This window comes from Heteronotia binoei, chromosome 5 (assembly GCF_032191835.1).
Source record: "Heteronotia binoei isolate CCM8104 ecotype False Entrance Well chromosome 5, APGP_CSIRO_Hbin_v1, whole genome shotgun sequence".
In the NCBI taxonomy this organism is placed as follows: domain Eukaryota; kingdom Metazoa; phylum Chordata; class Lepidosauria; order Squamata; family Gekkonidae; genus Heteronotia; species Heteronotia binoei.
The window spans coordinates 20,912,232-20,938,976 of record NC_083227.1 but is presented as its reverse complement, the minus strand read 5'-3'; the positions used below and the strand labels follow the sequence as shown (position 1 = coordinate 20,938,976).

General features: G+C 46.4%; 1 protein-coding gene across 7 annotated transcripts in view; it reads left to right on the top strand.

Moving 5' to 3' along the window:
* Positions 1-26,745, top strand: part of LOC132572181 (zinc finger protein 883-like) — a 121,913-nt gene that overhangs the window by 64,460 nt on the left and 30,708 nt on the right. The window contains exons 1-3 of one of the 7 annotated variants that reach the window (XR_009555411.1): positions 1,127-1,236; positions 4,417-4,613; positions 6,173-6,432. Coding sequence is in view for 4 of the 7 variants with exons in the window: in XM_060239010.1 (XP_060094993.1) it covers positions 1,158-1,236; positions 18,630-18,701; positions 20,211-20,344 (285 nt within the window). In the remaining 3 variants the exon portion in view is untranslated. Of the gene's footprint in view, positions 1-1,126; positions 1,469-4,412; positions 4,614-6,172; positions 6,433-9,127; positions 9,197-11,810; positions 11,962-18,629; positions 18,702-20,210; positions 20,498-26,745 lie in introns of those variants that run through there. The other 6 variants (XR_009555412.1, XM_060239010.1, XM_060239007.1 and 3 more) reach the window with 6 other exon arrangements.

The following is a 26,745-nucleotide window of genomic DNA, read 5'->3' as shown; positions in this document are numbered from 1 at the left end:
AAAAGTGGCCACCCTGCCCCCTCTCCAGTTCAAAGTGTCCTGCATCCACACATTACTGGTAGACATTACTGGTACTGATTCTTCTTCCTAGGAAGATGCTCACTGTCTGCCTATCCATCTGTAACTCTCTGGTCACTTGCTTCTTGGAAGCTGAGGCAAAGGGACATCTGGTCTGGTTCTGCTAACAGAGCAGACAGAATAGGAGGGCTTCTGGGGATGGTGGATGCAGGGGAAATGCTCTTCCTCTTCTTCAGAACAAAAAAAAAAGGATCCATTTTGATGACGTCACTTCCGGGTGATGTCATTTCATCCCCCGCCGGGAAAGTCCCCCGCTGGGACTTGAAGAGGACTTGGCAACCCTACATCTATGTCAGATCTGGCCCTCATAACAAATTTCAACACCCAGGGTCTATGGGATTCCCCTGGAGAAAGATGAAGGATGGAAAAAGAAGATATTGGATTTATATCCCGCCTTATACTCTGAGTCTCAGAGCGGCTCACAATCTCCTTTTGCCTTCCCTCCTCCACAACAGACACCTGTGAGGTAGGTGGGACTGAGAGAGCTCTTACAGCAGCTGCCCTTTCAAGGACAACTCCTATGAGAGCTATGGCTGACCCAAGGCCATTCCAGCAGCTGCAAGTGGAGGAGTGGGGAATCAAACCTGGCTCTCCCAGATAAGAGTCCGCGCACTTAACCACTACACCAAACTGCCTCTCAAGAGTTTCTTGAAAATCTCTGGCCTTCTGTGAGACATCCTATCCCCATTCAGTCAGAAAGCACAGCATGGCAGAGATGTAGATTTAGAGGACAGAGCTGGGTCTGGGGGAGGGAGTCAGCAGCACTTCATTTCAGTGGTGCCATTTGAGGGGGTCACTTCTCAAGCCTGATACCTGCACCTCCATCTTTGCGCTCTGCATCATGGCAGGTGAAAAAACTTCATACACTGAAATTCTGGTTGTCACTTAGAAGACAAAGCCAGGAATCCTCTTGGGTGGGGGGAAGGTAGTGATGCAATTGCCCCTACCAGGTGTAGCTGCTGCCTTTCTGCCATTTTCCTGGGAGAGGCAGGAAAGGGTTAACTGCCCAGAGCCCTAATTTGTCAGAGCCCATAAATGGGAGTTCTTTCTAGCTCACCTGTTCTCTCCTTCTCAGGGAGATGGTCTTTAGCCTAGTTCTGCTGGTTTGGTTTGCTCTTTTTGTTAGGAAAAATGCAACACAATGTTTCCTAGGGGAAGGTGAGTGCATGCATGAAAACAGATTTCTAGGAATCCGTGAAGAAAACGGTTGTTGGGTCTGATTTGGAGATCCATCCCTGGGACAGTCAAAGAGCTGGAATTAAAGCTTAATCAATGGTTGAGATGGAGCCTTTTAAAGAATAGTAGAACATCAAATACTATGAAAATATTATTGCTTCACAATTAGTTAAGACTGCTAACCTGGGAGAGTTTTCTGGATGAAGAACATTGGGTAAATGTTCATTTGGCAATCGTGGGTATCTTTATTTTTTTTTTAAATTAAGAAACTGGGAAAGCTGTATATGAAAGCAGGCCCTACCATTATCTCCTTTTTGTTACATCTTATGTTTAAGACTAAACATACATGAAATCTTTGGGAGTGTAAAACTGCTTTAGAGGACCTCCCCCTCGCAACAGATATATGTTCTTCTTAGATGCCACCTAATGGACAGGGGGGCAGATACTCTTTGTTGAATATGTTGGGAGAACTGGTATGTTAGCCAGTGTGGTGTAGTGGTTAAGTGTGCAGGCTCTTATCTGGGAGAACCAGGTTTGATTCCCTGCTCCTCCACATTCAGCTGCTGTAGTGACCTTGTAAGGCCAGTCACAAGTTCTCTCAGAGGTGTTCTGCTCAAGAGCAGTTCTCTCAGAGCTCTCTCAGCCCCACCCACCTCACAGGTGTCTATTGTGGGTAGGGGAAGGGAATGGAGATTGCAAGTGGCTGTGGAACTCCAAGTGAAGGGCGGGGTATAAATCCCCTCCCCTCCTTCTCCTTCTTGATCCCTTGGTAAATTTTGCAGAGTGCTCTGAAGGCTCAGAACAAAGAAGAGCTCCTTTGTTCAGCTTGTAATCTATAAAGTTACACAGAGCCACTTGCTAGATTAAAAGAAAACAACTTTCTATTCTTGAAAATTCTTGACATTTTCTATTCTTGAAAATGTCAAGACAGTGTGCGATTGCAATAAAGAAGGCCAACGCCATGCTGGGAATTATTAGGAAGGGAATTGATAAAAAATCGGCCAGTATCATAATGCCCCTGTATAAATCGATGGTGCGGTCTCATTTGGAGTACTGTGTGCAGTTCTGGTCGCCCCACCTCAAAAAGGATATTATAGCATTTGAGAAAATCCAGAAAAGGGCAACTAGAATGAATAAAGGGTTGGAACACTTTCCCTATGAAGAAAGGTTGAAACGCTTGGGGCTCTTTAGCTTGGAGAAACGTCACCTGCAGGGTGACATGATAGAGGTTTACAAGATAATACATGGGATGGAGAAAGTAGAGAAAGAAGTACTTTTCTCCCTTTGTCACAATACAAGAACTCGTGGGCATTCGATGAAATTGCTGAGCAGTCGGGTTAGAACGGATAAAAGGAAGTACTTCTTCACCCAAAGGGTGATTAACATGTAGAATGCACTGCCACAGGAGGTGGTGGCGGCTACAAGCATAGCCAGCTTCAAGAGGGGATTGGATAAAAATATGGAGCAGAGGTGCATCAGTGGCTATTAGCCACAGTGTGTGTGTGTATATATAATTTTTGGGGGGGGGCCTGTGTGACACAGAGTGTTGGACTGGATGGGCCATTGGCCTGATCCAACATGGCTTCTCTTATGTTCTTATCTAGCTGTGCATGTATGCCAACGCAGAGAAGCATTCTGCATCCATAGTCCCAAAGATGGAGGAACGTGGCCTCTTTCTTTGTTTGTGTGTGTGAAAGGGAGAGAGAAGAGATAGAAGAAAAAGAGCAGAAATCTGCACATCAAAGGGTTTAGTGACAGAAGAGTAAACAACTTTAGCCCTCCAGAGGAACTGGTTGGCTATGATGGGAAGCAGGAGGCTGGACTAGATGGACCACTGGTATGACCCAGCAGGCTTTTCTTATGTTCTTAACTGGTAATGGGGAAGGGACAGGAATCAGAAAGCACATTGAATACTTTGTCCAAATGATTAAATCTTTCAAAACAGAAGTCGATAATCGGCTCAGTTTGCAGGTGGTTGCTAACCAGAGCCGGCCTGATGCCCTGGGGGGCCCTAGGCAGACTTGGTGCCTAGCGCCCCCCCAAAGCGCCCCCCCACAGCGCCCCCCCACAGCTCCCCACTGCGGCTCCAAGCCCCCTCCCCGCCCCCACCTCTCCCACGTGGTGTCCTGTCTGCCCCCGCCTGGTGCTCCGCTTGCTTGCCCCCCGCCGCTAAAAATGGCGCTCCACTCGCTCCCTTCCCCCTGGGGCTTGCCGGCTAAAAGTAAGCTTAGCTGGCTTCACAGCCTGCGCATTTTGTTAAGAAACAAAATGAGAGCCCAATTTGATGCCCCCACCTCTCGGCGCCCTAGGCAACCGCCTAATTTGCCTAGTGGGAGAGCTGGCCCTGTTGCTAACACAAGCTTGGGAGATTCCTGGAGGTTTGGAGGCAGATCGTAGGAGAGGTGGAATCTGGGGGGGAGAGGGAGCGCAGTGGAGAGAGGACCCCACAGAGAAAATGACTGCTTTGGAGGGTGGAGACTACAGCGTTATGCCCTGCTGATGTCCCTCCATTACCCAGACCCACCCTCCGCAAAAAAAAAAGAAAAAAGGAGGCAGCGGCCCGCTTTTGGCCTGGGGCGCTGGAAATGCCAGTGCCGGGCCTGCTTCCACAGCTCTTCCTCTTCTTCAGAACAAAAAAACCTTTCAATGATGTTATAATCCGCTAAGAAATTTCCCAAGTGTCTGGATATGTGCAATAACAGGGCCTTTTTTTGCAGAAAAAGCCCCGCAGGAACGCATTTGTATATTAGGCCACACCCCCTGACACCAAGTCAGCTGGAACTGTCTTCCTGTGCGTTCCTGCTCAAAAAAGGCCCTGATATAAACCAAGACTTACAATACCCGCTTTATAAGTTAGATGCAACGTTAACATTACAAAGTAAAAAAGTTGTATTTGGTATGGATGACTCTGGGCTCCATAATTTGGTGGCTGGCTCCTCGGTCCAAAGAAAATAGGTCAAAATATGAATTACAGGTGTGGCTTGGATATGCCTGGCTTCTTCTAAAGTCATCAAGCAGGAGCAGAAGGGCAGCTGGTCGCACTTCCGGCCTTCCAGACTGCTATCGGGCACGTGATTGAGTCAGGGCACGCAGTATGTTATTGTATCTAGGGAATAAATTCTTGCAACATTTCTGGGCATAATATGCATACCCTTATTTCAGTGGCCTCAACGGTTGGAGGAAGTGCCTAAATTGATTCATCTGCAACAGAACTGAAAGCAACATCAGACACCTGGAATATGGAAACCAACCAAGAGAGTGATGGAGAAGCCACATTCCCTGGTAGGGATTCACTGATTTGAATTACTGGAGGATACCTAGGATACAAGTACTTCGTTCGCTATTCCATGGCAGAAAAGGTGGGAATGATCAGCCAGTCTTATAAAGTTAAGATAGAAGGTGACAAGCTGTGAGATTATTGAGTGCGAGAAAACCTACACCCCACTGCCCCTCCCCCCAATGCTTTTCCTCCCAGTCCATTTGGTCTCTCCTTAGGGTTGCCAATCCCCAGGTGGGGGCAGGGGATCCCCCGGTTTGGAGACCCTCCCCCCGCTTCAGGGTCGTCAGAAAGCGGGGGCAGGGGAGGGAAATGTCTGCTGGAAACTCTATTATTCCCTATGGAGACTTATTCCCATAGAAAATCATGGAGAATTTATCTGTGGACATCTGGGGCTCTTGGGGGGGGCTGTTTTTTGGGGGTAGAGGCATCAAATTTTCAGTATAGCATCTAGTGCCTCTCCCCAAAATACCCCCCAAGCTTCAAAAAGATTGGACCAGGGGGTCCAATTCTATGAGCCCCAAAAGAAGTTGCCCCTATCCTTCATTATTTCCTATTGAAGGAAGGAATTGAAAAGGTGTGTCATCCCTTTGAATGTGATGGCCAGAACTCCCTTTGGAGTTCAATTATGCTTGTCACACTCTTGTTCCTGGCTCCACCCCCAATGTCTTCTGGCTCCATCCCCAAAGTCCCCAGATATTTCTTGAATTGGACTTGGCAACCCTATCTCTCCTTCCCCACATGTTGTCACTGCAGCTTCTTTCTGACCAACCTGCAGTCACCCTGGGGTTGCCTAGGCCCAGTCTTCCAGGTCTTGATTCCAGACACCCCACATGGTGCTCACTATGATCTCAAAAGAATTATCCTAGCTGGCATTCTCCATTTTGTGGTGATTTTAACCACCCACCACTCACATTCAGGTTTGTAATTCTTTTGTAAACCAAGCATTCCCCAGGGCTGTAAAAATAATTCTGTATAGGGACATGGCTCCACAGGGCTGACTTTTTTTTTTTTTTTAAATCAGCACTATGCTGCCATTGTGTGCAGTCAGATATAAAGATACATCCGTTCTACATATCTGATAGGGTCGCCAATCCCCAACTGGGCAAAACAAAATGGTACACATAGACAGAAGTGACTGAATCAGTGCTCAAGCCTCCATGGAACCAGCCTCTACAAGAAAAACTCATAGACCTTTAAATACTTACCTAATAAATTTAACAATACAATTTTATCAAACCAACAATGTGACATCTTATTGTAAGTACTCCAAGGCAGAACATGGGATGATGTGTGAGTGTGCGTTGAACATATGGAGCTGCCTTATACTGAATCAGACCCTTGGTCCATCAAAGTCAGTATTGTCTTCTCAGACTGGCAGCGGCTCTCCAGGGTCTCAAGCTGAGGTTTTTCACACCTATTTGCCTGGACCCTTTTTTTTGAGATGCCAGAGATTGAACCTGGGACCTTCGGCTTCCCAAGCAGATGCTCTACCACTGAGCCACCGTCCCTCCCTAATAATGGTGTTCTTGCCAAAAGATTTTGTCTTGAAGTGGAAAGGGAGGCTCTGGAAGAATTGAATATGCTTAAATATTGTAGTGCTTTTATTGCTTGTGTATATTAATTTAATCTTTCATGCAGCTTGGAAAAAACAATTTTGTGAAACAAGGAAAAGGAGGACCAACTCATTGCTACAAAGGCAGGATTCATGAAAGATTCGAATATATTGCCTTCTGATGTATGGACTGGGATTTCCCTTTAAAAGAACTAAAGACTTTTTCTGAATTATAGGATTCTTACAAAATTGGATTCCATGGCTTTTATTCTGTGTTCTATCTTGGAGTACTTACAATAAGATGAGTCACATTGTTGATTTGATAAAATTGTAATGTTAAATTTGTTACATAAGAATTTAAAGGTGTTTTTCTTGTAGAGGCTGGAGCTCTACTCCAATCCCCAGCTGGGAGCAGGGGATCCCCTGGTTTGGAGACCCTCACCCTGCTTCAGGGCTATCAGAAAGCCGGGGGGGGGGAGGCTTGAGTGTCCACTCGGCATGCCAATATACCCTAAGGAGACCAGTCCCTATGGGGTGTAATAGAAGATCAATCTGTGCCGGATGTGAGGGTGATCTGGATGCGACACCTGTCGCCCCATTGATCGCCAGGGTTGATTCGGTTGATCTGGCTGGCTAGGCGGCTGTCCCCTACCTCCCTCACCGCTCCATGTGCGTCCCTCCCAAAGCTGCACACTTGGTGGAAGAGGGCGGCCATCCCAGATAGAAGGAAAGATCAATCTGTGGATATCTGGGATTGTGAGGCCTGGGTTTGTTTTGTTTTGGGTTTTTTTTTTGGGGGGGGGGGGAAGCACACTAAATTTTCAGCATACCATCTGGTCCTCTCCTCAACCCACCCACCCCCAAAGTTTCAAAAGATTGGACCAGGGTTCTACATCTACAAGCCCCAAATTAAGGTGCCCCATTTTCTATTACTTCCAAAAGAGAAAAGGGAATGCGGTCTCTTTAAATGTGATAGCCAGGATTCCCTTCAGAATTCGATCGTACTTGTCACAGCCTAGCTTCTGGCTCCACTCCCAAAGTCCCCTGATTTTTCCTGAGTCAGACCTGACAACCCTTAATATTTGATGGCCCATAGGCTAACTCAGATGAAACCATGAAGAATGCATGTTGTCAGAGGCCTCATGAGCCCTATGTGATACACATTGTGGAACCCTGAAATAATTTCCTAGTGCAGTTATGTTTAAGCAGAAATTTCTCACACACCCCATGCACAGAGGAAATGTTGCCTTAAATACAAGATACAGGCATAAACAATAACAACCTCTGGCTGGCCACAGATGGAAAGAGGATGCAGATTTAGATTTACCTCTCACTAAATTTACCTCTCGTGGCGCGGAGTGGTAAAGCTGCAGTACTGCAGTCGGAGCCCTCTAATCACGACCTGAGTTCGAGCCCAGCGAAAGCTGGTTCAGGGAGCTGGCTCAAGGTTGACTCAGCCTTCTATCCTTCCGAGGTCGGTAAAATGAGTACCCAGCTTGCTGTGGGGAAAGTAGGCTTCCCAATCCCCAGGTCCCAGAGGGGGATCCCCCGGTTTTACAGGCTTCCCCCCTCCCCCAGCCAGCTGGCCGGCGGGGGAAGCCCCGCCCCCAGAACCATCATGCATCTCTATGAACGATTCCCATAGGGAATGATGGAGAGTTGATCCACGGGTATCGAGGGCTCTGGGGGGGCTGTTTTTTGAGATAGAGGCACCAAATTTTCAGTATAGCATCTAGTGCCTCTCCCCAAAATACCTCCCAAGTTTCAAAAAGATTGGACCAGGGGGTCCAATTCTATGAGCCCCCAAAGAAGGTGCCCCTATCCTTCATTATTTCCTATGGAAGGAAGGCGTTTAAAAATTTGTGCAGTCCCTTTAAATGTGATGGCCAGAACTCCCTTGAAGTTCAATTATGCTTGTCACACCCTTGCTCTCCGCTCTGCCCCAAATGTCTCCTGGCTCCACCCCCAAAGACTCCTGGCTCCACCCCCAAAGTCCCCAGATATTTTTTAATTGGACTTGGCAACCCTAGGGGAAAGTGTAGATGACTGGGGAAGGCAATGGCAAACCGTGAAAACGTTGTGAAAGCAACGTCGCCCCAGAGTCGAAAACGACTGGTGCTTGCACAGGGGACTACCTTTACCTTTTTAAATTTACCTCTCTCTAAATGTCCCGACCAGTCCCGGCTGGGACTTGTGCGAAGCCCCCCCACTCCCACGATGAGCCCAGAGAGCTGTGGCATGGGCGAACCAACGGCCCCAACACTTACCAGCAGCCTCAGCACCCAGCAGATGAGGGACCACCACCCTGACCCGTTCCCCAGCCTGAAGCCTCATTAGCGACTCAGGCACTGCTTCAAGGAGTCAAGGAGCAGCACCCCTTTAGCTCACCAGCCCCACAGCTGGGGGAAGAGGAGGTGCGGCAGCCAAAGCCCCCAGCAGGCCCCCACACCCAGGGGGAAGTGGCGCAGCAGCCAGAGAAAGGTCCAGCCCACCCCTATAGGTGCCCAGCAGCACTGCCATGGGGTGCAATGACGTCCCCAAGCCACTGCAGGACACAGGGTCTGCCATGACAGAAGTAGGAAAAGCCCCAATGCAGCAAAGCCCCATAGAGTGTCCAGTTGCACACCAGGTCCCCATCTGAACATCCTGGCATTTGAAGGGGCGGGGCCAAGCCAAGGGGCCAAGGGGCTCGGAGCCTGGAGGGTGGACATGGGAGGGATAAAAGGCCACATGAATCAACAAGGGGGAGTCTAGAGAGAGCTCTAGGTGCAGAGAGAGGGTGAGCTGCTCAGTATCCAGCAGGGTGGAGGAGCCGTAATGGTGATGTTAACCCGGCCCTCCACCCAGTCTGAGACCCTACTCTGCCATGTGGGGTGGGGTCGAGGTGGGATGGGGTGATGGCTATCGGGGGAGAGGACCCAGCGAAGGGGGCAGGCCATGAGACTAAAAGAGGGTGTCTGGCAACCATCACATCTATAGGTTTCATTCCAAGTGAAATAGAGTTGATTCAAGTTTTCATTATCCTTTTTCCCTCCAAACAGATGTTGAACAAGTGAGTCAAAATGGGAATCTTCACTTGAGAGCACCTGAGACTAGTAATCGCATAGGTGGAGAAAGAGTCAAAATGGGAATCTTCACTTGAGAGCACCTGAGACTAGTAATCGCATAGGTGGAGAAAGAAAGGAGACTTCCCAGTCATCTGAGATACAAAATTCAGACCTATCAGTACAGAAAAAAGAGAAGCCACATCAATGTAGAGAGTGTGGGAAAAGCTTTAAGTACAAATGGGATCTTGGTCAACATAGAAGAATTCACACAGGAGAGAAGCCATATAAATGCTCAGACTGTGGGAAATGTTTTCGTTTCAAATCAGTCCTTTCAGAACACAAACAAACCCATAAAGAAGAGAACCCACATAAGTGCTTGGAATATGGGAAAAGCTTTGTTTTTAGATCAAGGCTTGATCAGCACACTGATCTCATACTGGAGAGAAGCCATTTCAATGCCTTGAATGTGGGAAATGTTTTAATCGAAAATTTAATCTTGTTCAACATATGACAGTTCACACAGGAGAGAAGCCATTTCAATGCTCAGAGTGTGGGGAAACTTTCCATTTAAAATATGGTCTTGATCATCATGGAAAATCTCACAGAGTAGAGAAGCCATACCAATGCTCAAAATGTGGGGAAAACTTCAGTCAGAAATCACATCTTGTTGCCCACAAGGGAATCCACATGAGAGAAACTCCATACATGTCTGCAGTGTGAGAAATCCTTCCATCAAGCAGCTGAACGTTTGCTGAACAAGAAAGCACATACATGAAAGAAATCCAATCATTGTTTGCACATAAAGACTCATGACTACTTAGCCCCATCATGGAAAAATCCAAGGATAGGAGGACTACCTCTGGTTGGAGGTGGATCTTTCTGAGGGAACTTTCAGAACTTCTGTCATAAGGGAGTCTAATAGCTTTAGCAGACTTCTATCACATCAGGGGCATTCAACTTTTTAAGTACTTTTCAGAAATTGTCAAGGATTGCTCAGGCCTGTGACAAACATTATTTCATATCGATGACAAGAATTTTTAAACTTTTATGTTCATTTTTATCTTCATCGTGTTTTGTGCTGAAGGGTTGGCACCTTGCACTTTGGAACTTGGGGAGGGTTGTTTTTTTTTCAGGGCAGGGTGTTGCATTGTGTTGTGTTGTGGACCAACTCTTTTTAAAGCTAAATAAATGTTTTTAATTCCACTTTTCCTCTTTCAGTGTAGTTTTCCCTTCTGTCGTACAGTATGGCCTCTCTGGAATTGTCAGTTGCTGATATCTCAACATGAAGAGGGATTTTTTTTTCAGGAGTTTGGGGCTGGTTGAAAAGTGGGCAACCTCGCCCCCACCCCAGCTCAAAGTGTGCTGCATCCACACATTACTGGCAAACAGGGCAACAGGACCTCTGGTAAGCTCCACAATGATTTCAGAAGCAGTTTATGGTTCAATATAATATTTCTGATAGATGGAATTTCTAGAACAGGTCGGTTTTGTACACAACATCTTTAGCTATATTGCAGCCTGCCAGTTTGCTATGAAAAACCCAAGAAGAAAACATGTAGAATTCAGAGATCTTTCATACTAGAAACACCCATGCTTTTAGAGTCTATAGCAGGGGTGTTAAACATGTGGCCCGGGGGCCAAATCAAGCCCCAGAGGACTCCTATCAGGTCCACGAGCAACTGGTTGTCACCTGCTTCCATCTCTCTATCTCTTGCTTCCGTCTGCATAACAACTTGCTTAGCATGGCTTGCTCAATCACACAGGAGCTACAGAGCAAAATCTCTATTTTCTCCATTGGCTGAGGCGTCTCTATTGGGGAGAAAGGGAGAAAGGCAGATCTTGTTCTTCCAGGCTCTCAGTCGCTCAGCAGAGGTACTGAGCCAAGCCTCTCTTCCTTCTGTTGACTGGGGCTCCTCCCCCTCCTGGTCCCCTGACGAAGGAAGGAAAGAGCCAAAGCTTCCTTTCCTCAGTTCCCTCGATCCCATGGGAGAAATACAAAGAAAGCACCTTTAAGACCAATGAGTACTAATGTTTTTTAAAAGACTTCAACCTCCAATCATATTTCAGTGTCACAAATGCATCTCTGGAAGATGAACACTGCCCTCTTTTGGTGGAATCAGTTGCCAGAAGAAGTTAGGGCCTTGCGGGACCTCGCCCAGTTCTGCAAGGTCTGTAAGATGACACCCTTCCTGCTGGCCTTTAGTCTGGAATGACTGATATGGGAGCAGGGAATGACATCTTATATACTGAATGGCATCTGAAATGTGATATTGTCAACTGATATTAGCACCAGACTGTTTTAATTGTTTATTTTGATGTATAATGCAATGTATGTGAACTGTTCTGATTTTATTGGTTATGAGCCAATCTGAGCCTGCTCTGGCAGGGAGGGCGGAATATAAATCTAATAAACTTAAACACACCATGGTAAACAGCAAGTCTCTGGCCTTCCCACAACTCCATCTTTGTGCTCCGCATCATCTCAGGTGGCCATTCAAGTGGTGCCAATACAATGAGTGAAAAAACTTCATACGCTGACATTCTAGTTGTCATTCAGAAGACAAAGCCAGGGAGCCTCTTGGGTGGGGGGAAGGAAATGATGCAATTGCCCCCATCAGATGTAGCTCCTCCCTTTCTGCCATTTTCCTGGGAAAGGCAAGAACGGGTTAACTGCCCAGAGCCCTAATTTGTCAGAGCCCATAAATGGGAGTTCTCCTTCCAGCCCACCTGTTCTCTCCTTCTCAGGGAGATGGTCTTTAGCCTAGTTTTGCTGCTTTGGTTTGCTCTTTTTGTTAGGAAAAATGCAACACAACGTTTCCTAGGGGAAGGTGAGTGCATGCATGAAAACGGATTTCTGGGAATCAGGAGAGAAAACAGTTGTTGGGAATAATGAGGAGATCCATCCTTGGGACAGTCAAAGAGCTGGAATTAAGGTTTGATGCATGGTTGAGATGGAGCCTTTTGAAGAATGTGTCTTGAGGCACAGGAGTGCTTCGGGAAGCACTCCTCATTAAAATATCAGCCAATACATATAACATAGGGAAGCTATGTTATATGTATTGGCTGATATTTTAATGAGAATTTTTATATGGACATGCTGAAGATAACTATAAGACAGGGGGGAAACACAATTCAAATTTGATTTAAAAAAAATAAAATTCTATAAAACTCTCCTAGATTAGCAGTCTTAAATAATTGTGAAGCAATAATATTTTCATACTAAGACTGGTTGATGTTGAAGGTGAAACAACAAGAATCCTCAAAAAGGAGGGTGACGAAATAGACAAAAACTTCAGCTAATAAGACTAGCTAAATCTTCAGTTGGAAGGATCCAGGTGGGCAGCTGCGTTAGTCTGAAGCAACAGAACAAAGCAGGAGTCCAGTAGCCCCTTTAAGACCAACAAAGTTTTATTCAGAATGGAAGCTTTCACATGCATGCGCACTTCTTCAGATGAAGAATGAGGTACAGTGAGCAGAGCTACATATAGCTGGTGGGCAGTGGTTAAGAATGCAAAGGGGTACAGAGTTACAATCCAATGGCAAAAGAGTGAAATTAACAAATTGAAAGTCTGGCTAAAAACTGACAGCCTGAGAACACGACTGCAGGCTCACCCGGAAAAGGCAGGAACTGCAAATGGTTTTAGGTAGAAGCTTATTATTATAAATGAGAAATCCAAAGGAAATTCTCCCTCTGTTGGAGGATGATATTTTTGCAGTCTTTAACCCATTACAACACTTGTGTTCATGTTTATGGCAGAAGGTTAAAGATTACTGCTTTCCTGAAATAAATAATGTTGGCACTTTAAATATCAGGCCCTTAGAATTGCTACTGTGCTGGCATTGATAGAGTGCTCCTCCCCTAATGAAAAGACCTTCTACACCTCTTCCTCTTTTTCAGAAAGAGCGTCTCTTCTCAAAACTGAGTTACTGATGAATAAGGTTAAATATCTTCTTCCAGTTGGGTAAAAGGCCTCGATTTCCAAAGTCAGGCTCCTTTTAGAGAAAGAAAAAATTGAGTGTTGTTTGCTTTCAACAGTTTGAGCTGTTATATAATTGTTTTTAAGTGTTTAAAATGTTTGTAGTAGTTCAACATCAGAGCAACTCTGGTTATGTTTTTGAGCAGAGATACTGTGGAGCAAGATTGGCAGAGAATCTTTTTACAGATGAAAAAACATTGGCTAAGAGTTCATTTGGTAAACACAGATAATTTTAATTTTTAAAACAATTAAGAAACTGGGAAACCTGTATAAGAAGGCTGGCTCCGCCACCATCTCCTTTTTGTTACATCTTATGGTTAAGACAATTGGGGAAGGCAATGGCAAACCACCCCATAAAAAGTCTGCGGTGAAAATGTTGTGAAAGCAACGTCACCCCAGAGTCGCAAACGACTGGTGCTTGCACAGGGGACTGCCTTTAAAAAAAAAAAAAATGTTTAAGACAGAAGATCCAAGAAATCTTTGGGAGTGTAAAGTTGTTTTAGGGGACCTTCCCCCCCCCCCCCGCCTTTGTAGATATATGTTCCTCTTAGATGCCACCTGATGGACAAGGAGCAGATACTCTTTGTTGAGTATCTTGGGAGAGCTGGAATGTTAGCCAGTGTGGTGTAGTGGTTAAGTGTGCAGAGTCTTAGCTAGGAGAAGCAGGTTCGATTCCCTGCTCTTCCACTTTCAACTGCTGTAGTGACCTTGGGCCAGTCACAAGTTCTCTCAGGGCTGTTCTGCCCAAGAGCAGTTCTCTCTCAGCCCCACCCACCTCACAGGGAGTTTGTTGTGGGGAGGGGAAGGAGATTACAAGCCACTTTGAGACACCATGTGAAGGGCGGGGTATAAATCCCATCTCCTCCTCCTTCTAGATCCCTTGGTAAATTTTGCAGACTTCCAGGCCCTCATTTCAGCAGGAGCTCACAGGAACACAGCTCCTGAACCGTTCTGAGGGTTCCCCCTCTTCCTCCCCACCTACCTTGTCCATTGAGTAGCAGGTGCAGCTGCACAACAATCCCTGGATTAGGAGAGCAGGCAGCCAGCCAGCCAGCCACCAGGGGCTTTGCCACACCCCCGGCAGCCCTCATTAACCCCGCACCCCTCTTTCTCCACTTCTTATGTGATTTTGGGCAGCGGGTGGCTTGCTGGCTTTATGACTGGGGGGAGGGTGGCCAAGGGGAGCCCCAGGTGAGCAAGACCTGCTTGGGCTGGCTGGATCTCTAGCCAGCCCAAGCAGGCCTCACTCGCCTGGGGCTCTCCTTTCTTGTGCCGGGTTGCTTTTGGCTGGTGCGGGGTGGTGGTGGCGCATACTAATGAGTTATGGTAATGAGCTCCACCACCTATTTTTCTATGAAACGACCCCTGCAGAGTGCTCTGAAGGCTCAGAACAAATAAGAGCTCCTTTGTTCTGCTTGTAAATTTACAAAGTTACACAGAGCCACTTATCAGTTTAAAAGAAAATAAGAACTCCTTTATTTAGGAAATACATCTTAGATAGTGCAGCTTAGAGACAGTGCCAGTTTCTATTATATCTAGCTGGGGATGGATGCAAATACAGAGAGATGGGAAGTTGGACTAGATCAGGGATGTCAAACATGCGGCCCTGAGGCTGAATCTGGCCCCCAGAGGGCTCCTATCAGGCCCTCAAGCAACTGGCTTTCATCTGGTTCCTTCTCCCTCTCTCTTGCTTCCTTCTGCATAATAGCTTGCTTTGCAAGACTTGCTTAATCACACAGGAGCTACAGAGCAAAGCCTCTATTTTATCCATTGACTGAGGCTCCTCCCTTGGAGAGGAAGTGGGGAGGGGAGTGCTTGCTTTGACAGGCTCTCTCAATTGCTCAGCAGAGCTACTAAGCCAAGCCTCTCTTCCTTCAGTTGAATGAGGCTTCTCCCCCTCCTGGTCCCCTGGGGAAGAAAAGGAAGCCAGAGCTTCCTTTGCCCAGTTCCCTGGTTCCCATGGGAGAGATACAAAGAAAGCACCTTTAAGATCACCGAGTGCTAATGTTTTAAGTTTATTTAAAAAAAATTAATTGTGTTTGTCTGTGACCTTTATAAAGTTTATATCTCTGCTACCTAATCTTAAATAGATACACACGTGGCCTGGCCTGACATGGCCCAGACTGACAAGGTCTCCTATATGTAAGATACGGCCCTCATAACAAATCAGTTCAGCACCCCTGGACTAGATGGACTATTGGTCTGATCCAGCAGGGTTTTTCTTATGTTCTTATGAAGGCCTCGGCCTTTCTGCCCTGTGATTGGCCCTGTAGAGGAACTGCTTGGCTATGATGTGAGGCAGGATGCTGGACTAGATGGACCACAGGTCTGATCCCGCAGGCTATTCTTATATTCTTCTGTTCTTAACAGGTAATGAGAAAGGGACGAGAATCAAAAAGCACACTGAATATTTTTTTCAAATGATTAAATAATTCAAAACAGTAGACGATACTGGCTTAGGTTGCACTTGATTGCTAACTCGAGCTTGGGAGATTCCTGGAGGTTTGGAGGCAGATCCTGGGAGGGATGGAATCTGGGGAGGAGACAGAGCTCGGTGGAGATAGAACTCCACATAGAAAATGGTTGCTTTGGAGGGTGGAGTCTTTGGTATTATGCCCTGCTGATGTCACTCCATTCCCCGGACCCACCCTCCCAAGACTTCTTCTGTGGATCTCCAGAAATATCCCAACTTGGAGTTGGCAACCCTACCTCCCTTCTCCAGAAGGGGAGATGTTCTAGAGCGTAAACATTCATTGAACAGGGAACAGGGTTGAGGTATCACTGGTGAGCCAGTTTGGTGTAGTGGTTAAGTGTGCGGACTCTTACCTGGGAGAACCAGGTTTGATTTCCCACTCCTCCACTTGCACCTGCTGGAATGGCCTTGGGTTAGCCATCACTATCGCAGGAGTTGTTTGAAAGGGCAGCTTCTGGGAGAGCTCTCTCAGCCCTACCCACCTCACAGGGTGTCTGTTGTTGGGGAGGGAGATAAAGGAGCTTGTGAGCCGCTCTGAGACTCGGAGGGGAGGATGGAATATGAATCCAATATCATCATCTTCTCTCGCCACCACCTGCCTGCAGTGCTGCTACCCCCACCAATTCAGCTCAATCAGCAGTGGTGGTTCCCCTCTCTATGTCTCACATACCACGAGGAGGGTGGATTCTACTGTTAAATCAGTGTTCCTTCTAAGCTGAGTTAGTGTGAGCTAGCTCACAGTTTTTAGCCTCTGGGTCACACGTTTGTCTTCACTCAGGAAAAATGGCCCCAGAGCAAACTCATTTGTGCAGTAGCTCATAACTTTAATGCCAGTAGGTCGCGAAGTAGAATTTTTGCTCACAAGACTCCACAGCTTAGAGGGAGTATTGGTTCCAGTGGAGGGACACTGTCTGCGCATGCACGGGCAATGCACCTCTGTTTGGGGGATTTATACCCTACCCTCCATTTCTTAAACATTTCACAAATTTCTGCAATCCCAGGTGGTCTTCCAAATTCATAGAGACATCTCCCCTCTCTCTACCTGGCCCCAGTTGCCAGATTTAAGTATCTGCATCTGGAGCCAGAAAGAGAATTAGACATAAAGATGATCCTGTTTGGGAAGAAGAAAACAGTTTGGGGAGGGGAAGAAAGTTTATCTCTCAGATCATGGGCAGGAAGGGTTGCATCAGTGCTTAGTTTTCACAGCCCTTTCTTACACACCCAGAAATGCTGTTCATCACTTTGGGGTCAGGCAGGATTTTTTTTTCTCCAGGTCAGTTTGGCCAGAGATCCTGAGGGTTTTTTGCCATCTTCTGGGCATGGAGCAAGGGTAACTGGGTGTGTGTAGGGAGGGAGGCATTTGTGAATTTCTTGCAGTAAGCAGGGGATTGAACTAGATTACCCTGGAGATCTCTTTCAACTCAATGATTCTTCTTCCTAGGAAGATGCTCACTGTCTACCTATCTATCTGTAACTCTCTGGTCACTTGCTTCTTGGAAGCTGAAGCAAAGGGACATCTGGGGTGATAAAAGACAGGCAGCTTGGGATGGTTGGGAGGCGTTCTGATGTGGGCCAGCTCAAAAAGAGCTATCCCAAAGCCCCCACATGCTCCCCTGCAAAGTACTTGCATCCCGTCTGGCAGGCGGCCGGGCGCCTCCAAACTAGGGTTGCCAAGTCCAATTCAAGAAATATCTGGGGACTTTAGGGGTGGAGCCAAGATCAAGGCTGTGACAAGCATAATTGAACTCCAAAGGGAGTTCTGGCCATCACATTTAAAGGGACGGTACACCTTTTCAATGCCTTCCTTCCATAGGAAATAATGAAGGATAGGGGCACCTTCTTTTGGGGCTCATAGAATTGGACCCCCTGGTCCAATCTTTTTGAAACTTGGAGGGTATTTTGGGGAGAGGCACTAGATGCTATACTGAAAATTTGGTGCCTCTACCCCAAAAAATAGTCCCCCCCACAGAGCCCCAGATACCCGCAGATCAATTCTCCATGATTTTCTATGGGAATAAATCTCTATAGGGAATAACAGAGTTCCCAGCAGACATTTCCCTCCCCTCCCCCCGCTTTCTGACGACCCTGAAGCAGGGGGAGGGCCTCCGAACTGGGGGATCCCCTGCCCCCACATGGGGATTGGCAACCCTACTCCAAACGTGGAGGTGCTTCAGAAGCTGTACCCCTCTTTTTTTTTCCCCCAGCAGGTCAAATGCTCAAGCACTCTGGCTGGTTTCTCTAAAAAACCCCCCAAAAGTGGAAGCAGCCTGTGGCAACTTGGCACTTTCAGACAGTCAAGTTGCCTCACATCCACTCTGCCGCTTCCAGACAGCAAGGAGGCGACTGGCGGTGGGCTCAAAGGTTTGCTACCACTTTGAGCTGCTCTGCGGAGCCTGGAGGATGGGCAGGGAAATAGGCAGCAGATGTTGCTGTCTGGAGGGATTTTGGGGGTAGATTTTTTGGGACGCATCTCAGAGTTGGACCAAAGTGCTGGTCTGTGATCACCCCTGTTCTGGTTCTTCTAACAGAGCAGACCAAACAGGAGGCCTTCTGGCGATGGAGGATGCAGGGAAAAGGACACCTTCCAAAGCTTTTCCACTTCTTCAGAACAAAAAAACCTTCAATGGTGTTATACTCTGCTAAGAAATTTCCCAAGTGTCTGGATGGGTGTGATATCAACCAAGACTTATAATACCCCATTTACAAGTCAGACGCAACATTAACATTACAAAATAGAAAGTTGAATTTGGTATTGATGACTATGAGCTCCATAATTTGGTGGCTGGTCCTAGGTCCAAAGAAAATAGGTCAGTATATGAAAAGTGTGCCCAGAACATAATTAGAGACAGGCCTGGCCCTAGGTGCATAGCGCCCCAGGACGCTCGCCCCCCCCCCCTCATTCCCTTCCCTTCTTCACAATTTTAATGCCCAGAACACAATTTTAATTACTTTAGCATTATTTATTGCACAGCTTGTGTTTACTGTGAAGCCTTGTGCTTCTTTTGTGATTTTGTATACATGGTTTTCCTCCTCCCTGTATTTACAGAACCGACAGCGACATCAGACACTTCGAATATGGAAGCCAACCAAGAGAATGATGGAGAAGCCACATCACCTGGTAGGGCTTAATTGACCTGAATACTTACTAGGGTTGCCAAGTCCAATTCAAGAAATATCTGGGGACTTTGGGGGTAGAGCCAGGAGACATTAGGGGTGGAGCCAATATCAAGGCTGTGACAAGCATAATTGAACTCCAAAGGGAGTTCTGGCCATCACATTTAAAGGGACGGCACACCTTTTCAATGCCTTCCTTCCATAGGAAATAATGAAGGATAGGGGCACCTTCTTTTGGGGCTCATAGAATTAGAACCCCTGGTCCAATCTTTTGGAAACTTGGGGGGTATTTTGGGGAGAGGCACTAGACGCTATACTGAAAATATGGTGCCTCTACCCCAAAACAACAGCCCCCCCAGAGCCACAGATACCTGCAGATCAATTCTCCATTATTTTCTATGGGAATAAATCTCCATAGGGAATAACAGAGTTCCCAGCAGACATTTCCCTCCCCTCCCCCCGCTTTCTGACGACCCTGAAGTGGGGGGGAGGGCCTCCATACCGGGGGATCCCCTGCCTCCACCTGGGGATTGGCAACCCTAGTACTTAGGGTACAGATATTTTGCTTGCTATTCTGTGGCAGGAAACCGGGGCGTGATTAGAGAAGTGTATGAGTGGAAAGAAGCCAGTCTTATAAAGTTGAGATAGAAGGTGAGGATCTGTGAGATTACTGAGGGTGAGAAAAATTACACCCCAATGGCCCCCTAATGCTTTCCTCCCCAGTCCATTTGGTCTCTCCTTCCTCACATGTTGTTCCTGCAGCTTCTTTCTAACCAGCCTGCAGTCACCCTGGGGTTGTCTAGGCTCAATCTCCCAGGTCTTGGCTCCAGGGACCCCACATGATGTTTACTATAATCTCAAAAGAATCCAGATTATCCTAGCTGGCATTCTTCATTTTGTGGTGGTTTAAACCACCCACATTCAGGATTGTAACTTTTTTGTAAACCTGGCATACCCCAGGGCTGCAAAAATAAAATAATTCTGTTTAGGGACATGGCCCCATGGGGTTGATTTTTTTTTTAATTAGCACTATGCTGCCATTGTGTGCAGTCAGATATAAAAATAGATCAGTTCTACATATCTGATAGGGTCGCCAATCCCCAGTTGGGGATAGAAATGACGGAAGCGGTGCTCAGGCCTCCGTGGAACCAACCTCTACAAGAAAAACTCATACACCTTTAAATAAAATAGGAGTCAGTTGCACCAACGTTGGTCTTAAAGGTGCAATTGACTCCTGTTTTGTTCTACTACTTCAGACCAACACGGCTGCCTGTTTGGATACACCTTTAAATACTTATCTAACAAATTTAACAATAAAATTTTTATCAAACCAACAACATGACTCATCTTATTGTAAGTACTCCAGGATAGAACATAGAATGATGTGCGAGTGAGCATTCTTGCCAAAGAATTTTGTCTTGAAGTGGAAAGGGAGGCTGTGGAGGAATTGAACGTGTTTGAACATCGTACTGTTTTTTATTTCCTGTGTATATTAATGTAATCTTTCATGCAGCTTGGAAAAAGCAATTTTGTGAAACGAGGAAAAGGAGAAACAACTCATTGCTACAAAGGCGGGACCATGAAAGACTGAACTTTGAAGATTTGGATATATTGCCTTCTGACCTGTGGACAGGGTTTTCCCTTTAAAAGGACTAAAGACATTTTCTGAATTGTAGGGAGTTTCCAAAATTAGATTCCCTGGCTATAGGCTTTTGTTCTGTGTGCTATCTTGGAGTACTTACAATAAGATGAGTCACATTGTTGGTTTAATAAAATTGTATTGTTAAATTTGTTACAGAAGAATATAAAGGTGTTTTTTTCTTGTAGAGGCTGGAGCTCTACTTCAATCTCCAGTTGGGGGCAGGGGATCCCCTGGTTTGGAGAGCCGCTCTCCACCAGGACTATCAGAAAGCGGAGGGGGGGGGGAATGTCCACTCGGCCCTCCAATATACCCTAAGGAGACCAGTCCCTATAGAGTACAATAGAAAATCATCATCATGGAAAATCAATCTGTGGGTATCTGGAGCTCAGGAGGAGGGCTGTTTTTTGAGATAGGGGCACCAAATTTTCAACATTTCAACACTGGCGCCTCTCCTCAAACCTCCCCCCCCCCAAGTTTCAAAAAGATTGGATCAGGGTTCCAAATCTACAACCCCCAAATTAAGGTGCCCCCATCCTCCATTATTTCCAAAGGGGAAAAAAGGCATTTAAAAGGAATGTGGTCTCTTTAAATGTGATGGCCAGAACTCCCTTCAGAGTTCAGTCCTGATTGTCACAGCCTTGCTCCTGGTTGTTGTTCAGTCGCACAGTCTTTGGAACCCTTTGGAACCCCATGGACCAAGTCTTGCCAGGCCCTCCTGTCTTCCACCATCCTGCAAAGTCTGCTCAAATTCGTGTTAGTTACATCAGTAACGCTGTCCAGCCATCTCATCTTCTGCAGTCCCCTTCTTCTTTTGACTTCTGTCTTTCCCAGCATTAGGGCTGTCAACAACAACAAAAAAATGCAGTAGTATCCAGATCTGGAAATATTCAGTAATAAATTTTTTGGTATTCCAGATATTTCCGAATAGTAGAATCTGGATATATCCGAGTATACAGAGATGTTTGGATATATCTGGATATTCGGCTCCATTATACCCTATGGGCCATTGAAGTTAATGGCAACATAGGGTATTTTGGAAGCTGCCTGGAGGGGAGAGGGTTTGGGGGAGAGCCCCCAAAACAGCAGGACAGTTTCAAGGGACTCTCCCCCAAGGAACCCCCCAAGTCCCTATCTGTGGGCTCCCCAAAAGGCCCTTTGCTCCCAATGCTGGGAAAAACCCAATTAGCCACTTCCCCCACTGTAATTGCTGTGGGAAAAGTGGCTCTGGGGAGCAGGGGGTTTGAGGAAGAGCCCACAAAACTGCAGGGCAGCTTCAGGGGACTCCCCCACATGCAACCCCCATGGTCCAAAAAGACTAGACCTATCTGTGGGCACCCCAAAAGACCAACTGCTCCCAATGGTGAGAAAAAAAACAATTAGCCACTTCCTCCACTGTAATCACTGTGGGGAAAGTGGCTCTGGGGAGCAGGGGGGGTTGGGGGAGAGCCCCCAAAACTGCAGGGCAGCTGCAGGGGACTCTCCCACACAAAACCTACAAGGCCCCAAAACATTGGGCCAGGGGTCCAATTCCAGGGGCATCCAGTCAAACCTAACTTCAAATCAGATAATCTCTATAGGACCCAATGCACTACATCCATCTATCCACTCCATGCAACCTGCTGGCCTGGCACCAATATGAACCCAGTTGCCAACTTCACTACCACACAAAACACAATTTGCTCAAGGGCTGCTCTGCAGACCTGGCTGCAGCAAACTCTGCCATCTCTCCAGCCCTGCCACAAACCACACAGGAAGAGTTGGCCAAGCACACCAACCATGCTGGTTCTGGGTTTCTCACCCATATGCCCGCTTCCCTGCAACAGAACACACAATCTACAAATGCCAATTCTCCAGCCCTGCCACAAACAACACAAGGAGAGTCAGCCAAGCATATCAACCATGTTGGCTCAGGTTTCCTCACCCAGATGACAACTTTCCCCCACAGGACACAAGCTCTGATGATGCCAACTCTTCAGCCTTGCCCCAAACAACACAAGGAGAGTCAGCCAAGAACATCAACCATGTCAGTTCTGGATCATTCTCCTCCCTGGACACCTCATCAGAAAACTAAGGTTATTAAACAGTACAAAAACACACCAGTTCAGAAATCAGTTCTTCCTCACACCAGTCTAACAGTTATCACAGGAGCCTTTTTAAATGCCCTGCCAAAACCAGAGACTTCAAGAGTCCCAGAAGACCAAAAGAAAATGTCTGGCCTGTGGGCACAAGCAGGCCACAGACAGACAAAGGCCAAAACACACCAGACACACCACAATCAGGTGCTCAGGTCACACAGAGATAGCCTGTGGCAGAAGCTACAAAGGCCCAAACAAACCAGAGACTGGGAAGGAGCAACCAAATGCCCAACCCACCCAACCCCCCCCCCCCCCAAAACCCCCACCACAATCAGGTACTCAGGTCGCACAAAGATGGCCTTTGGCAGAAGCAACCAGAGGCACAAACAAAGCAGACCAGGAAAAACCAGACGCCCCAAACCCCAACAGAATCAGAGCAAAAAAAGCAACAACAGTGGCACAGGCACCAACAATCACAAACAGGAAGGAATTAAGCAGCACACACCCACAACCAGGTCAACCAAAGTTATTTAACAGGCAGTTCAAAAAGAATTTTAAATAACCAAAAAATATTATAAAATAATTAAATCAAACACTCCAAGCCAGGCCAGGCCAGAGCCATCCCCAACACCCCCCCCAGCAACCCACCCGCCCCCCAACAGAAAAGCAAGCAGATATCTACCAAAGCAGGAGGAAAAACAAGGTTTTCAAAAAGTTAAAAAGAAAAATCTGCTTCTAAAAATTCCCCAATCTCCAAAATAAGCACAAAAAAGGAAGGATTTCACCAGTCAGATGAAGTGAAGTCCAGGATTCAGGAACAGCACCAATCAGGCCACAGAGAGCAGAACAGCAGAGCACTGCCAAAAACAGCAGAAGCTCACACTCACAGTCTATCTATGGCAACAGCAGCAGCAATGGAGTCTAGGGGGCAAGAGATGGTTAATAAATACCCTCTCTCTGCCCATGGACAGGACAGAACAGTTTGAAATAAATTGTTCTGTTCTCTGATTGGATTGATGGGGGAAACATGCAATTCCTTTGAAGAATTGCAGTTTCTCCCTTCCCCCTACCTTGCACAACAAAAACAGCCCTGCAGGGTCCTGCAAAGACATACACTTTGCAATCTGCAAAATGCATTGCTCTGATTGGTCAGGAGCCTCCCCCGCCCCCACCATCACCACCACCACAGCCAGAGGTGGGGAAAAGTCAAGGGAAAGGCGGGAAAAGCAATCACAGACTGCCTTTTGCCTTTCCCCATTGTTTTCTATGGACAACAGGGCTTTGCCGAATATTTCTGAATACTACTGATACTATCTGGAATTCAACTATTCGGAATTCCAGAAATAGGCTCAGATGCCTATCCAGAATTCCCTAATTCCAAATTTTACCAAAAAGGCTGGTATTTGGTAAATATTTGGTAAACTCTATACCGCAGGGGTGGCCAACGGTAGCTCTCCAGATGTTTTTTGCCTACAACCCCCATCAGCTCCAGCCAGCATGGCCAATGACTGGGGCTGATGGGAGTTGTAGGCAAAAAACATCTGGAGAGCTACTGTTGGCCATCCCTGCTTTACCGAATTGATAGCCCTACCCAGCATCAAGGTCTTCTCCAGTGAATGTTCCCTTCTCATTTGGTGGCCAAAGTATTTGAGCTTCAGCATCTGACCTTCCAGGGAACAATCCGGGTTGACTTCCCTTAGGACTGACTGATTTGATCCCCAGAGAGCACTGAGGTCAGGAACACAAAATCTCCTCACTATCCCCGGGCCAAAAGAAGCCCGTCTGAAAGCCACCAGGGAAAGGGCTTTCTCCGTTATGGCCCCCGTATGGTGGAATCAGCTGCCGGAAGAGGTGAGGGCCCTGCGGGACTTAGCGCAGTTCCGCAGGGCCTGTAAGACGACCCTCTTCCGGCTAGCCTATACCTAGCCTACATTTAGCTAGGATAACAACTTGAGGAAACTGGCCAGCCATCTGTTCATAGGAAACTGAATTACTCTGTTTTAATGTTTTAACTGCTTAAATTATTTAACTGTTTTATATTTGAAATTGTTTACCTTTAAGTTTGATTAATTGTTGGAAGCCGCCCTGAGCCATTCGTGGGAAGGGCGGGATATAAATCCCAAATAAATAAATAAATAAATAAATAAATAAATAAATAAATCCAAGGGACTCTCAAGAGTCTTCCCCAGCACCATAACTCGAAAGCATCTATTCTTCTGTGCTCAGCCTTCCTTAATGGTCCAACTCTCACAGCCATACATTACTACTTTTTATTATACTGCCTAGGTTTGCCATCGCTGTCTTTCCAAGGAGTAAGTGTCTTTTAATTTCATGGCTACAGTCACCATCTGCAGTGATCTTGAATCCAAGGAATGTCAAGTCTGTCACTACTTCCATGTCTTCCCCTTCTATTTGCCAAGGAGTGAAGGAGCCGGATGTCATGATCTTAGCTTTTTTGATGTTGAGTTTCAAGCCTACTTTTGCACTCTCGTCTTTCACCCTCAACAAGAGGTTCTTTAGTTCCTCTTCACTTTCTGCCATTAGAGTGGTGTCATCTGCATATCTGAGGTTGTTGATGTTTTTCCGGGCAATCTTAATCCCGGTTTGTGATTTATCCAGGCCAGCATTCCACATGATGTACTCTGCCTATAAATTAAATAAGCAGGGTGACAATATACATCCTTGTCGAACTCCTTTTCCTATTCTAAACCAATCAGTTGTTCTGTTCTGACAGCCGCTTCTTAACCCTTATACAGGTTTCTCAGAAGACACGTGAGGTGGTCTGGTACTTCCATCTCTTTCAGGACTTGCCGTAGTTTGTTGTGATCCACACAATCAAAGGCATAGTCAATGAAGCCGAAATAAGACTTTTTCTAGCACTCCCGTGCTCTCTCCACAATCCAGGGAATATTGGCAATTTTATCTTTAGTTCCTCTACCTCTCCAAAACCCAGGTTGTATTTCTGGTAGTTTCCAATCCACATACTGCTGAAGCCTAGCTTGAAGGATCTTTAACATGACCTTGCTGGCATGTGAAATGAGTGCAATGATGCAATAGTTTGAACATTCCTTGGCATTACTCTTCTTTGGGATTGGTATATAAACTAATCTATTCCAATTCTGTGGCCAATGTTGCATTTTCCAAATTTGCTGACATAACGAGTGCAAGCACTGCAGTCGGACTCAGCCTTCCATCCTTCCGAGGTCGGTAAAATGAGTACCCAGCTTGCTGGGGGGAAAGTGTAGATGACTGGGGAAGGCAATGGCAAACCACCCCGTAAAAAGTCTGCCGTGAAAATGTTGTGAAAGCAACATCACCCCAGAGTCGAAAATGACTGGTGCTTGCACAGAGGACTACCTTTATCTTTATAGCTAAACTGGGATACCATCATCTCTGGTCGCTTTGTTGTTAGCAATGCTTTCTAAGGCCCATTGACTTTGCACTCCAGGATGTCTGGCTCGAGGTCAGCAATTTCACTGTCATGGTTGTCAAGACATTGAGATCCTTCTTGTATAATTCTTCTGAGTATTCTTGCCACCTCTTCCTAATTTCTTCTGCTTCTGTTACGTCTCTACTGTTTTTGTCCTTTATCATGGCTATCTTTGCACGGAAATTTCTCCAATTTTCTTGACGAGACCTCTTGTCCTTCCCATTATATTATTTTCCTCTGTTGCTTTGCATTGTTCCTTCAGGAAGGCCTCCTTATTTCTCCTTGCTGTTCTCTGGAAATCTGCATTCAGTTGGGTGAATCTTTCCTTTTCACCTTTGCCTTTCACTTTCCTTCTTTCCTCAGCTATTTGTAAAGCCTCATCAGACAGCCACTTTGCTTTCTTGAATTTCTTTTTCTTTGGGATGGTGCTGTTTGCTGCCTCCTGTATAATGTCATGAACCTCCGTCCATAGTTCTTCAGGTACTCTGTCTATCAACCCTAGTTCCTTAAACCTATTCTTCACCTCCACTGTATATTCATAAGGGATGTGATCAAGTTCAAACTTGAATGGCCTAATGGTTTCCCCAGTTTTCTTCAGTTTAAGCCTGTATTTTGCAATGAGGAGCTCATGATCTGAGCTGCAGTCAGTTCCAGGTCTTGTTTTTGCTGACTGTAAAGAGCTTCTCCATTTTTGACAGAAGAGTCTGTGTTCTGTGTTGTCCATTGGGTGATATCCATGTGTAGAGTCGCCTTTTTGGTTGTTGGAATAGGCCAGGTGGCAACCCTAATATCTGGCAACCCTAATATCTGATGACCCATGGGCTAACTCATTTTAAACCACGAAGAATGCATGTTGTAAGTTAGGAAGGGCCTCCTGAGTCCTACATTATACAACTTGTGG